Genomic DNA, 13,701 nt, shown 5'->3' with positions numbered 1-13,701 from the left:
GTAAATCATTTTTGAAGATCTAATACTTAAAAATCAATTAATACAGATATTGTAATAAAATACTCATATTAATAATTTTTAAAGAACATATAAATTTAAAATGAATGAATAAAAGTGAAGGGAGAACGTATTTTTTTACAACAAAACTGAAGTTTTTCCTCGGTGTAAGATGTGTAAATGATTTTTTAACGGTATTTGGTGTTTAAATGACTAATATGATAAGATGAGTATGTTACTACATCCATTACTCTAAAAATAAAATGTATATTTTTATTATGTAATATAATAAATTTTTCATTTTAAATTGTCTTGTTCTAAAATAAATGTATATTTTTTACTTATGTTATACTAATAAATTGTGATTTTATTTATTATTCCTGCTAAGTAAATACAAGACAATTTAAAATGCAACTGAGGGAGGGAGTATCTAGTTTGTACACATTTCAACTCATTATGGCCAAATAATTCATTGCTACACGACGTGAATACCAGAAGACAGACTCGCAATTTCATTGCTCCAAACTTGGAGGAATTAAAAATAATTAAAGAAAACAAATCACTTTAGAAAGGAAAAATACATATCAAAGTTGATGCTCGAAATTACTCTCTCTGTCCAATAATAATTGTCAACTATTAACTTGATACACTAAGAAACACTAGATAATAAGAGTAATAATATTATATCACCCTTTGAATATATTAAATTTAATGCATTGAAAATTATATTAGATATTAAATATTTAATAGCAAGAATAGAATAAATAAATTATCGTTTAATTTTTCAAACTGAGCAAATATTATTAAATAACTATTTTTAATATATGAACAAATAAAAATAGACGGAGCAAGTACTAAAAAGAAAAAGGAAAGCGAGAGAAAGACTTTTTTAATCGCAAAAGCCAAGTTCCGTTAATGTGATGATAATAATTATTAAAACATGGTTGACTTATTATATTATTAAATTTATCCACCAAAAGGGTATAATTGGCATATCAAAACTTGGTGGCTCCATATAAATACAGGAGTTGAATGCCCTATGTACGACACACAACTCTTTTAATTGCAAAAGTCAAGTTCCCTTAGTTCCTCACTCTATGGAGTACTAAGTTTTTCTTTTCTTTTTTCCTCAAGAATCTATGAGATTCTAGCCGATAACCTATCTTATTTTTAAGGTTATCAATTTTAGACTTCACTTATTATAATTATGGCGGTTAAATGTGGATCATCGCCGATGCATGCCACCTCTAGCGGATTACTACAAGGAGATAATCCGCTGCATTATTCACTCCCTTTGGTGATTGTACAAATATGTTTGGTGCTTGTACTCACTCGAGTCCTCGCCTATATTCTCCGTCCACTAAGACAACCGCGTGTTGTTGCTGAGATTATTGTAAGTTTTTCTTCTTTTACATTGTCTTCTTTCTCACGGCTTAAGCCAATAGTTTTACACTCTCCTTCTTTTGATCTAATATAATATAGTGCTAAATTTTCACTTCATTAAATGAATATTTCAATTAATTTATTTTATATTACACTTTTATTATTGAAGATATGAACTTCTCTTAACAAATTAATCATTATTGTTGCCTCCACGTTCAAAGGACTAATTTGGCGTCGAATTGTTGGTACCACATTTATTCATGCAACCAGAGTTTTTTTTTTTTTTTTAATAAAAATAATTAAAAATTCCACCTTAAGAACGTACATATTACTCCATTTAATTATTTATTCTTTTTAAACGTGCCTCGGGTAGGTTTTAACCTGACTGTTGCTAGCCAACTCTTAGGAAAAGCTGTCTAGAAAATATATTTTATGTATGAAAATCATAGTATCCAAAATTAATTTACTTATTGCACATCATATATATATATATATATATATTGACTTTGTAGCATGGACTTATAATATATGATGAAAATCAATTCTATAATAGAGGAGATTCTTCAGATCCTCTGCATCAATTGTGAAAAGTACATTTAATTAAAAATGGAGGGAGTAGTTAAGGTTTATAAATGAAAGAATCAATTTTTATAACAATAAAGCTTGGTTCAACTTTTTTGATAATTTTTTAATCTGATGAATGTAATTTTCTTGCTTTGATTGCTTATATTGATCAAGTATACACGTCGATATTTTTTAGGAGTCAAATTTTTTTTCTTAATGATATACATGGTTTCATGATTTTTTTCTTAATTGAATCGCAGTTTATAATTTGCTTCAGAAAAACTTAATCCTAAATCATCATTACTTTTTTTTTATCAGAGGAAAAATTCAAAATTTAAATCTAATGAAATTAAAATGAGTGACATCTTATCATAAATATACATTTTAATTTGAATTAGTATTGTAATATACATGTAATTTAAACCAAAACCAACATGCATGTTGATCAAGTGATCAATGTCCTAGATCCGCCTCTGGTACCATAAAAAAAATTGACAGTTGATTATTTTTATTTTTTGCTAGGGAGGTATTTTACTAGGTCCATCTGCGCTCGGACGCAACAAAAATTATCTAAACGCGATATTTCCACCAAATAGCCTCCCAGTGTTGGACACGTTGGCTAACCTTGGCCTTCTATTCTTTCTTTTTCTCGTTGGGACTGAGTTAGACCCAAGATCTCTTCGTCGAACCGGAAAGAAAGCTCTATGTATTGCCCTTGCTGGAATTACTCTCCCTTTTGTTTTAGGAATTGGGACATCTTTTGCTCTTCGATCCACAATTGCCCAAGGGGTTAATCAAGCCCCTTTTCTAGTCTTTATGGGAGTTGCCCTTTCTATCACTGCCTTCCCTGTCTTAGCTCGTATTTTAGCTGAACTCAAGCTATTAACAACTGATGTTGGTCGAATGGCTATGTCGGCCGCGGCGGTTAATGACGTGGCAGCATGGATTCTACTAGCTCTTGCTATTTCACTTTCAGGTTAGATACATGTTGAACATTTCTTTTTGGATAGTGTATAGTTGAAGAAATATAAATATTTAAATTCTGAATTCGCATCTTTTATGTTATGTTGTAGGTTCGGGGTCTCCTATTGTTTCTTTGTGGGTCCTGTTGAGTGGGACAGGTTTTATCCTTCTTTGCATATTGATTGCACCTAGAATATTCAATTGGATGGCAAGGCAATGTCCTGAGGGAGAGCCGGTGAATGAGTTGTATGTGTGTGCTACATTGGCGATTGTTTTGGCAGCGGGATTTGTCACTGATGCTATTGGAATTCATGCTTTATTTGGGGCTTTTGTGGTTGGTGTTCTTGTACCAAAAGAAGGGCCATTTGCAGGTGCTTTAGTGGAAAAAGTGGAGGATTTGGTCTCAGGGTTATTCCTACCATTATACTTTGTGTCTAGTGGATTGAAAACAAATGTAGCTACTATTCAAGGTGCTCAATCTTGGGGTCTTCTTGTTCTAGTTATAACTACGTCTTGCTTTGGGAAAATTGTTGGTACTGTTTGTGTATCTCTCATGTGCAAGTTATCTGTTCAAGAATCGTTAGCACTTGGTTTCTTGATGAATACTAAAGGACTAGTGGAACTCATTGTCCTTAACATTGGCAAAGATAAAGGGGTAAGCTTTTTTCATCTGTTTCATTTTACGTGACATTCTTTCGTTTAAAAAATAACCTTCATGACATGCTCTTATAGCATTACTCCAAAGAGTCTTTCGTTCTTTCTGAAACATATTTTCCAATCAAATAGACAAACATCATCATATTTTGCAAGTAACTAAAACGATATGTTTTGTGGTATTAATTTTGTAGGTATTGAACGATCAAATATTTGCCATTATGGTGTTGATGGCACTCTTCACAACATTCATGACAACACCGCTAGTTATAGCGACCTACAAGCCAGCCAAAATGGCCGTAACAGAGTACAAGCACAGAACAATGATGAGGAAAGACTCAAGCAAGCAACTTCGAATCTTGACATGTTTCCACGGCACAAGAAACATTCCCACACTCATAAATCTCATCGAAGCCACTCGAGGAACAGAGAAAAAAGAAGGACTCCGCGTCTACGCAATGCACCTCTTGGAGCTCACCGAAAGACCCTCAGCAATTCTAATGGTCCACAAGGCCCGAAAAAACGGACTCCCCTTATGGAATAAAGAGAAAACAGGCGAATCAAACCAAGTGATTGTCGCATTTGAGACATTCGGACAACTCAGCAAGGTGTCTATAAGACCAACCACAGCAATCTCCCCCATGTCCAGTATGCACGAAGACATAATTGCTAGCGCGGAAAGAAAAAGAGTTTCGATGATAATTGTACCATTCCACAAACATCAGAGACTCGATGGACATTTCGAAACAACTCGTGCTGATCTCAGAAACGTGAATCGAAGAGTCCTCGAACACGCACCGTGTTCAGTTGGAATAATAATTGATCGAGGACTCGGTGGGGCATCTCATGTGTCCGCTAGCGAAGTTAACTATACAGTCCTAGTTTTATTTTTCGGGGGCCATGATGACCGCGAAGCACTTGCCTACGGCATGCGCATCGCAGAGCACCCTGGCATTACATTAAACGTAGTCCGTTTCATAATTGATCCGGCAGTTATTGGAGCGAGTGTCCACGTGGACATCGCTCAGAATTCCGGTCCTGTACCGGAGTCATCACAAGAGGACGATATTTTTCTTTCTGATCTGAAACAGAAATCAAGCGGTGACAGTTGTATTGTTTTCCAAGAGAGTATTGTAAAGGATGTAAGAGAAACTATAGAAGTTATTCGCGGATTTAAAAAGTGTAATTTGTTTATAGTTGGGAGGATGTCTGAGGGACAACTGGTTTCAGCATTTGATTCAAGAAGTCATGATTGTCCAGAATTGGGGCCGTTGGGGAATTTGCTGATTTCCGGTGAAATTTCAACATCGGCATCAGTGTTAGTTGTGCAGCAATATCGAAGCGAATTACCTCAAGAATCACTAAGGTCTTTGAGGGTTGGAGATTCATCAAGAGTTGAGTCATCAAGGATTGGGCATTCAGCAAGAGTTGGACATTCAACAAAAGGAAATGATGGTGATGAAGAAGTAACTGAAATTTAATTTTTCTTGTAGAGGGTAAATAAGGTATTTTACCAAATATCACAAGGTTAAAATTATGTATATATGTTTCTTAACCTATGTATCGTTTTTTTTTTTGAGTGGGTTTTGTTGTAACGCAAAGCGTATATATCAAGTTAATTAAAGTTCTTGCCTCCTTGCATCATATTCGTAACTAACTTTAAGCTTTTGATTATTGTTGAGGTGTGTGGTTATTCCATCTAAAAGAAATTCTAATTGTTTGATAGATGAGAGTTTTATTATTTAATGTATTTTTAACATGCATCCTTACATGTGATCGATTTCATTTCACGAGTAAAATATGTTTTTTAGTATCATGTTGAAGTGTATGATCATTTCCATGTAAAATAATAAAACTCTTGAAAATAATAGTAGATTTTTATTATTTAATTGTATTCTAAGCAATCTTATGATATGATACAATTTTCTTCTTGTCTAATCAAAATAGGAAATGTCCCATCATTGTACAAGATAATCTTGAGTCCGGAGCCTAAAGGGCAAAAAAAAAATTGTCAAAAATTCCAGAAGGGCACATCACTTTTTATTCTAACCAAAAGGGCAAAATCGCTGCGTCAGCAGCGATTTCGTCTAAAAAAAATTTTTATTTTTTTAATTTAAAAATCGCTGCCACAGCAACGATTTTGTTATTTTTTTTTATTATTATTATTAAAAATCGCTGCCATTGTAAAAAAAATAAAATTCTTTTGCTGTGGCAGCGATTTTAAGTCAGAATATTTTTTTTCCTTACACATCGCTGCAGGGCAGCGTTTTCATGCCGAGTGCTATTATTTTCATGCCTATTATTACTTATTAATAATATAAAAATGATAAACAAGACGACAGTTTACTCAATAAAATTGTTGAAGCATGAGGAAAATTGAATTACATATCATAAATAATAATAAAAGAATATTAAATTCAAATTATTTTTTTTTAAATTCTTAACCAAATTCGCTGCTATAGCAGCGATTTTGAAGAAAAAAAGTTATTTTTTTTAAAGAAAAAGCAGCGATTTTTAATTTAAAAAAATTACAACATCGCAGCGATTTTTAATTTAAAAAAATTACAACATCGCAGCGATTTTTAATTTTTTAAAAAAATAAAAATTTATAAAATCGTTGTTGTGGCAGCGATTTTTAATTAAAAAATAAAATAAAAAAAATTTAGACGAAATCGCTGCTAGGGCAGCGATTTTGTCAAAGGAAAATCGCTGCTGACGCAGCGATTTTGCCCTTTTGGTTAGAATAAAAAGTGATGTGCCATTTTGGAATTTTTGACAATTTTTTTTGCCCTTCAGGCTCCGAACTCAGATAATCTTATTTTCCTTAAAAGGAACTGGTTGTACTTTTAATGAATCAATGCAATCAGTTAGTTACATTAATTTATTTTAATAAAGTCAACTCACGTTTCACAAACAACTAGTACTATCATGTCAAGCCTTTGTATATATCAGATTCACTATATGCTAGTCTTTAATTGTATTAAGAGATTTGTATGTCGGGGTGTTAATCTGTCGATTTGGGTCATGAGTTATTGATCAAAATTAAAATTAAAATCAAATCATTTTAATCAGTTTTTAAATTCTCAAACCAAATCAAATCAATTGTAATATATATTTATCGATTTGATTGTTATTAATTTTGATTTAGTTTGGTTCGGTTATTACCCAGCATAAGTAAAAGTAATCATTCATTCATAATGAAAAAAAGTGACAACAATTCATTCAAAATGAAAAATAGTTAGAACGATGACATTATAAAACTTCCAGTTACTAAATTTATTGTGCATAAAGCTTCAAAATATATAATCATTTTGGCTTAGAAGGAACTACGAAGGATAATGACATTTCTAGTCCTATCAAAAATTGACATGATACTCATATACAAAAATCAATAAGATAAATGTTCTCGTCTTATACATTTTTGCTTTCATAAATAGATTAAAAAAATGGATGAAACATATATAAGATCTTTAAATTGTTTGTAAAAATAATATATTACGTTTGGATAATAATAAAATATATGTATATAATTTTTCGGTTCAGTTTTTTCTAACAAAACCAAATCGAAACCAAAACTATCGGTTTTAAAAAGTCTAAAATCAAATCAAACCAAACCCAAATAAAATCGATTTATTTAATCAATTTGGATTGATTTTTATCCAAATAGTGAACACCCCTATTTGTATGTGTAGAGAAAAATAGAAAGCTCTCATTTATTGTTTTGTTGTTAGAAACCCGAATTATTGGAAATTGCAAAAATAAAAAATAAAAGGTTTGAATCGAGTGAAATGTATACATAGTAGTAAGAATTAATTCATAATATATACTTCGACTACATTGTGATTAATCTTTAGAATCTTTAGATGTTGTCCTTTAATTTACGTGTAGAAGAGTAAATTGATGGACTCAATATTATGTAAAACAAACGACCTTTTTAGTTCAAATTTTGCTAATATTTGTGGTCTAATTTCAGTAATCTAGACAAATTTGTTATGTCTGCTTAATTTGGAGTTAATCAAATTTCATTTTGAAAATTAAAATAGCACAATTTTTAGTAATATTACTTGAATCACGTCATATAAAATCATATGTCGAAAGCAATAAATCTGTAATGAGAACACCACCAATCCATTATTGTATTGTGGGATCCCTTGTATTATTTATAATGATGAAAAGACATACAACTTTTTTTCCTTTCATTATAAATATAGCAACTTTAAGTTGGCTTGAATGAGGAAAAAAAAAATTATAGTTATTTTTCAATGGGTGGCAAGTGCAACCACGTGATAATTTAGTCCCTTTAATTAGCACTTAAGATTGTGGCCTAGTGATTGAGAGTTATGAGGTCTCAAATTCAATTACTAGCAGAGATAAAAACACTAGGTGGTCTTTCCATCTGTCTTGTTGGATAGAGTTACTTAGTGGTAGATATCACGTAAAATTGATCGAGTTACACACAAGTTGATCTGGACACAACGATATAGATTAAAAAAATAACTTATTTCCTTTTGGCATAATACATAAACAGGACCTTTAACTTGGCTTCAATGGACAACTATGCCTTCGAACTTTGAGTGTGCACAAGTAAACACTTAAAGTTGTATAAAATTGAACAAGTAGATACACGTACGATGCCACGTATGACACAAAATTGTCATGTAGGGTGTCATGTAGGACGAATGTGTTTATTTGTTCAATTAATACAAGTTTATATGTCTACTTATGCATACCCAAAATTAAAGATCATAATTGTCAACTAACGCCAAGTCGCCAACTTATATTTATGTATTATATCCTTCCTTTTTTAAACTCCACGTTATTGTATACTTTGAATCCAAACGCCTTTTGATAACAATACTAGCTATCACATATCATATCATTATCTTTATTTAATATATATTTCCCAAACAATAGGGGGCATATGTAGTTGTAACATTTAACAAAGCCCAATAATGCCCAATAATAGAGATAAAGTCCACACATTATAAGCACCAATAATATGCTTACCTCTCAAATCAATTACGTATTTCAACTTTTTTTCCCCTCTTTTTTCAACACCAAATTTGTATAAAAATAATAAATTCCCATTAAATAAGGAGTTAGACCTGCGATATATACAAATTAAGGATGCCATCAGAGTACAAGTCCATTGACAAATTCAATAATTGATCAATGAAATGTTTTATTTTAAATGTATTACATCAATATTTCTGTCATTAACACGTGGCCGACAATGTGGTCTATTAATTTCTAATATCTTCAACCGACTAACTTTGACATAAAACCTTCAAAATAGACAAAATTAAAGGATAATGATGGTTAACTAATTTCCTATTAGAAAGTTATTACAAACTTTGTATGTAAAGAAATGCTTAGATTCAGTAAATCTAATGATTAAGAGGTGTACAAATTTGGCTAAGAGAAAATCCAGGGTCAATTAATTCAAATTATTGACTATTGTAATTTAAACTATATATGACTTCAATCATATTTTTTTTCTTTCTTAAAATTGAAGGTAGGGGGAGAGGATACGAGGTACGAAATCGAATCCTCACTAACAAGGTGAAAATTTACCTAGGCAACCAAGCAAGTTACTAAAAAATTGTCTCTCACTTGATCATTGAGCCATGCATTAGTGACAAGTATGCAAATAACATATGCAATCAGATCAATAATTGATATTATGTGTGAAAAAGCTAGTTTATTTTGGTACGGAATCGCCTTTGTTAGAGAGTGTTTTATTTCCTAATTTGGAACTTTTGAACTCAAATTCAAATTTAATCAGACTCCAATGTGGATACCGGACATGATGTAGAAACCAAAAAGAAAAAGAAAAATGGTGATTTAGGCTTGTGACTCTAGTCCAACTTATTGGGCTGCATTTTATAAAGAAAATGGGCTATAGATTTGATTTAGCTATGCAATATAGATTGAAAATAACAAGAAATAATGGTGGGACTAATGTTTTAGTTCAACTTGGACTGGGTCAGCCACCAAATGGGCCTCACAAGGCTTTAGACAACATTTTCCCCCTTGAGTTGAGGGTTTTCCGAAAATAGCCTCTCCACCTTTATGAGATAGTGGTAAGGTTTGTGTGCACTCTATCCTCCCCACCGAGTGAAATTTCATTGGGTATGTTGTTATATTCTTTTATTTTTTATTTTTAAAAGAGGCATTCTATTTCAAAGCAAAAGGTTACATAAGAGGACCAAACCTTACCTCATACAAGAGTAGCTAGAATGGTAAGCCATTCTTACAATTTTAGCTTCCAAAAATAAAGCAAAAGAGGAGGATTGCTCCTAGTACAATTAGGCTTCCAAAAAAAATGTCTAGGATAGAATACCTAGTACCATTCAAGAAGAGCTCAACCAGGGTCGAAGATAAAAGTGTTTTTTCCGATTCTAAAGTAAGGACAAGCTTCATCATCATTCTTCGTTGTGGCTATAATCTTCCTTGGTAAGTGTCTAGTTTCAGTAAAGAAGTCATTTTTTCTATCGAGCTCCGCAAAGTTGGTTAAGAGATCAGCAGTGGTATTTCCTTCCCAGAATATATGAATGAACTAAAAAATTCCCTATGAAGTCATATTATGGATGTCATTAATTTCCTCTTTAATTTTTATTTACTTTTTTCCAAGATCTAAATTTCTTATTTACTAGATTTAGAACTTATAAGGTAAATGACTACAAGCACACCCCAACACAAAGTGAACATGGTACAAACAAATTATCAAATGAATCATGTGTCTAACGTAACTTATATTCAAAAGCTGACTCAAAGACATAAGAATTGTCCAAGTCTTATAAGGAGTACTCCAAGATTCCCGTCCTTCACAGATGAGGGGAGGGATTCATTCCATTCATAAGAAGTTAATAAGAAAAGTTGAAGCTTTGCTTACTCTAAATAGATTTAAATTAGGATGAGCCTACAACTATTTAAAAAACGGCAAATCATATCAAACAACTTACACTGAACGACAATTCTCATTTTTTTATAAGTTATTTCAAAAGTTGTTAGTGCCTATTATTTTTTGAGCTAACTGAATAGATTTCTCAAATACTTTGAGTTATCTAATTGTCCACTTTATCATCTACTTTTAAATTATTTCAACTAGCTAGTAACTTCTTAATGAAGCAAAACAGACAGATTAATTAAGAAAAAGATGAAGATTAATTATTATTAATTCTTTTGTTTGATGAGTACTATTGACAAATATAATACTGCCAAAGGAAAATCCCGTATATAAATCAGCAAACCAGACAAGTAGAGATGAATAAGGTAACATATAGATATTTGAAATTTCCCATAGACATTTTAAGAAAGAGACAAAGCTTATGATTGATGCTTTTGTTTTGGCCCAATATGGATACGTAACGATTGAAATGTGCCTGATAGTGATACGACGTTAAATCAACTTCGAACCTAACCAAGCTTAAAAGTTAACACAAAAAAGAAGGATAATCCAAGACAAAAACCTCCATCTCATATTAGTTATTCACTTTTCCATCAACACGCCCTTAATATAAATAAGGACAATTTTACTAATTTATCCCTTATAAAACTTTTTGGAGAATTTACAAATTTGTTTACACTTTTTTAAGCAGAGAAATCTTCACATTTACATATGATTCAAATTCTGAGAATGATTATAAATTATCAGCTTGATCATCTGAGGATTTAACTTCACTTGTTTTTGCCTGTAAATCATCCAGATAATGTTGATAAATATACGATGCATATCCCCATAGTCCCAATAACAATGAAAAAACCTTCAATCCACTCATCTCATCTTTCAAGAACAACATCGCAAAAATTGGCACAACTGAAGATCCCAAATTGAGAATAAAGCCGAAGCCTTGTAAACCAATCCAACTGATCCAATGGCGTACAGCTGCCATGAAATCGCAGTACAAACCAAGTTTATAACATATGACAATTTCCCCGTTCTGTATTCTCCTATTTCCTTCTCCAAATCATTCCAATTACCGCTCGCAAAAAGCCCTGTTAACGAAGTAAGTGTCACGAAAAGACAGATGAAAAATGACATTTTCATGACTTCTTTTAACGTGCCACTTTTGAATACCTTTTGGAATGCTAGTTCTGTTAATGAGAACTGTAAAGCGTATCCTAGAGACCCGAATGTAGTAGCTGTAAATCCGATTAGCAGAGATATTTCTCCGCTATCACCCGTCTCATTCTGGAAAATAACAGCAGAGGATGAAAAGGAGAGAAGCACGATGGAGTTGAGTATAATTGCAGTGATTTTTTGTCTGTTGAGGAGGAAGGAAGTGAGCGCGGTGAACGCCAATTGAGAACCGGAAATGAGGGAGTAGGTAGAGACGGGAAGGTACTGTACTCCAATTGTAAACAACATAGAGTTTGCTACTTGAAATATACCGAGGAAGATGTAAACTGAAGCGCGAACAAATATACTAGCGCTATTAACAGGTTGTTCACTGTGATTTTTGGCTGAAGAATAGAAAATAAAAGGCAGAAGAATTGGGAATCCAGCAGTTTGTGCTAATGTAGCAATCCATCTGCTTTTGCCACCTTGTTCATAGTATACTCTACCCAACAGAGTGCCAGCTGCTTGACCACCAACAGTAAAAAATGTGAAGATAAATATTTGAAGCCATAGTATGAATTTACTTGATTCAAAGCTGCTGTTTTTCGCATTTTCAGACGACTCTGTTCTCTCTGCTTCTTCAACTGTCAAATGAAACAGGGAAACATAAAAACAGAGAGATCTCAATCAAAATTGACTTGTATTTTGGCAAAATCAAATCCAACGCGTCCAACTCTTTCAATCCGATTAAGTTTGGGCGAGTTATTAACTCGTCCATTCATTTCAACCCAACCCATTTCAGTACTTTGTTTTGATATGTAACCTTTAATTATTTGATCAAAATAAGATTGAATTAGGTCTTGTCTCGTTATATAACTCATGACCTAATTCCAATACTTTTTTACCCAAACAAATCATATGTGCCTTAAATTTAATCCAACCCGTCCAATATCCACCGCTATGGTAAATAAACAATCGTGCCTCAATCTAAATACGTAAATAAACAATCGTGCCTCATCAGTTACTGCAACAAGTTGGAGGCCATGAATCGATTCCCCAGTCAAAGCCATATAACTCTAGATTTATCAAAATTGATGCAGCGGCTTTGCCTATTAGATTTATCAAAATTGATGCATCGACGAAGCCAAAAATTCAAAGTAAGGAGATTCAAAATCAAAAGAAATATTTTTTGCATGTTTACATAGTATAATTTTTCAACGAAGAAGATTTAATTGACTTTGACTCGGCCTCTAAACACATATGACTATAAATTGAGATGACGATGAAGAATAAGAGTAACTAACAAGTTAGATGCAGCAACTTTTCATGAGCTCCTTCATCCATGCTAACGGACGCCTTCTCTAAGAAAGTTTGTATAAACCGTTTTTCTTCTTTTATTGATGAATGAATTATGGACACCCCAACCACATTTTATAAAAAAAAAATGTTTGTGGCAGGCTACTTCTCAGTTTAAAAATAATGAACTAATTTGATTTGACACAAAATTTAAAAAATAAAAAAGACTTCTTAATTTTGTAATTCTAAATTAAAGATAATAAATCATTCTTTCTTAAATCGAGAAGGAGAGGAAGTATAATTTATAGCTAGATTAACATTTCCTTTTCTACGTTTGGGTTTCTTGACATATTCTATCGTTTTTATTTGCATCTTAGGTGGATCGTTAATAAGATCTGTCCATTTTTAATTAAAAAAATAATAATTACACCCAACGTCCTTCTGTTCATATAATATATTTAATTTAAGTGATCTGCTTTAATAAGTCAGCATTTGTCCGTGTGAATCAGATTTTAAATTTTTTCTTCAAAAATATATGCTTTGTTATGAGATTTGATCAGATTTTTTCAAATTTTTAAAAATTAATTGCACTCATTCAACTTTAAAATTTACCATGTAAAAAACATTTTCATTTACAATTTCAAAAACTTAAATTTCTAAATTTCGATCTTAAAAATGTATAACTAAACTGAAGCTAATTTTAATTAGTTTTCTAAAAAAAGTTGATTCTATCCATATTGCAGATGGTGCTCACTAGACAGCAACCTCAGTATTTACTTGTT

General features: G+C 32.0%; 2 protein-coding genes across 2 annotated transcripts; one reads left to right on the top strand and one right to left on the bottom strand.

Moving 5' to 3' along the window:
• Window positions 1-1,043: 1,043 nt before the first annotated feature.
• LOC125836320 (cation/H(+) antiporter 18-like) lies at window positions 1,044-5,042 on the top strand. The gene is made up of 4 exons (XM_049515503.1): window positions 1,044-1,390; window positions 2,467-2,920; window positions 3,018-3,562; window positions 3,756-5,042. Exons 1-4 carry the CDS (start codon window positions 1,205-1,207, stop codon window positions 5,040-5,042), a joined length of 2,472 nt encoding a protein of 823 aa, XP_049371460.1. The 5' UTR covers window positions 1,044-1,204.
• A 6,308-nt stretch (window positions 5,043-11,350) lies between these two features.
• On the bottom strand, window positions 11,351-12,967 carry LOC125836361 (purine permease 21-like). The gene is made up of 2 exons (XM_049515538.1): window positions 12,928-12,967; window positions 11,351-12,267 (listed from the first exon to the last, which is right to left on the bottom strand). Exons 1-2 carry the CDS (start codon window positions 12,965-12,967, stop codon window positions 11,351-11,353), a joined length of 957 nt encoding a protein of 318 aa, XP_049371495.1.
• Between the last annotated feature and the right edge of the window lie 734 nt (window positions 12,968-13,701).

Source organism: Solanum verrucosum, unplaced genomic scaffold (genome assembly GCF_900185275.1).
Source record: "Solanum verrucosum unplaced genomic scaffold, falcon-dt-bn FXZP01000278.1, whole genome shotgun sequence".
NCBI classification, from domain to species: Eukaryota; Viridiplantae; Streptophyta; class Magnoliopsida; order Solanales; family Solanaceae; genus Solanum; species Solanum verrucosum.
The sequence above is the reverse complement of the archived record's forward strand: the minus strand, read 5'-3'. Positions and strand labels throughout refer to the sequence as shown.

Excerpts from the sequence above, each read along its gene's own strand:
- LOC125836320 (XM_049515503.1), top strand. The coding sequence starts at position 1,205 with ATGGCGGTTAAATGTGGATCATCGCCGATGCATGCCACCTCTAGCGGA. Across the intron at positions 1,391-2,466 it reads GTGTTGTTGCTGAGATTATT|GGAGGTATTTTACTAGGTCC; the intron begins GTAAGTTTTTCT and ends ATTTTTTGCTAG. Across the intron at positions 2,921-3,017 it reads TCTTGCTATTTCACTTTCAG|GTTCGGGGTCTCCTATTGTT; the intron begins GTTAGATACATG and ends GTTATGTTGTAG.
- LOC125836361 (XM_049515538.1), bottom strand. The coding sequence starts at position 12,967 with ATGGATGAAGGAGCTCATGAAAAGTTGCTGCATCTAACTT. Across the intron at positions 12,268-12,927 it reads AAAGTTGCTGCATCTAACTT|TTGAAGAAGCAGAGAGAACA; the intron begins GTTAGTTACTCT and ends TTCATTTGACAG.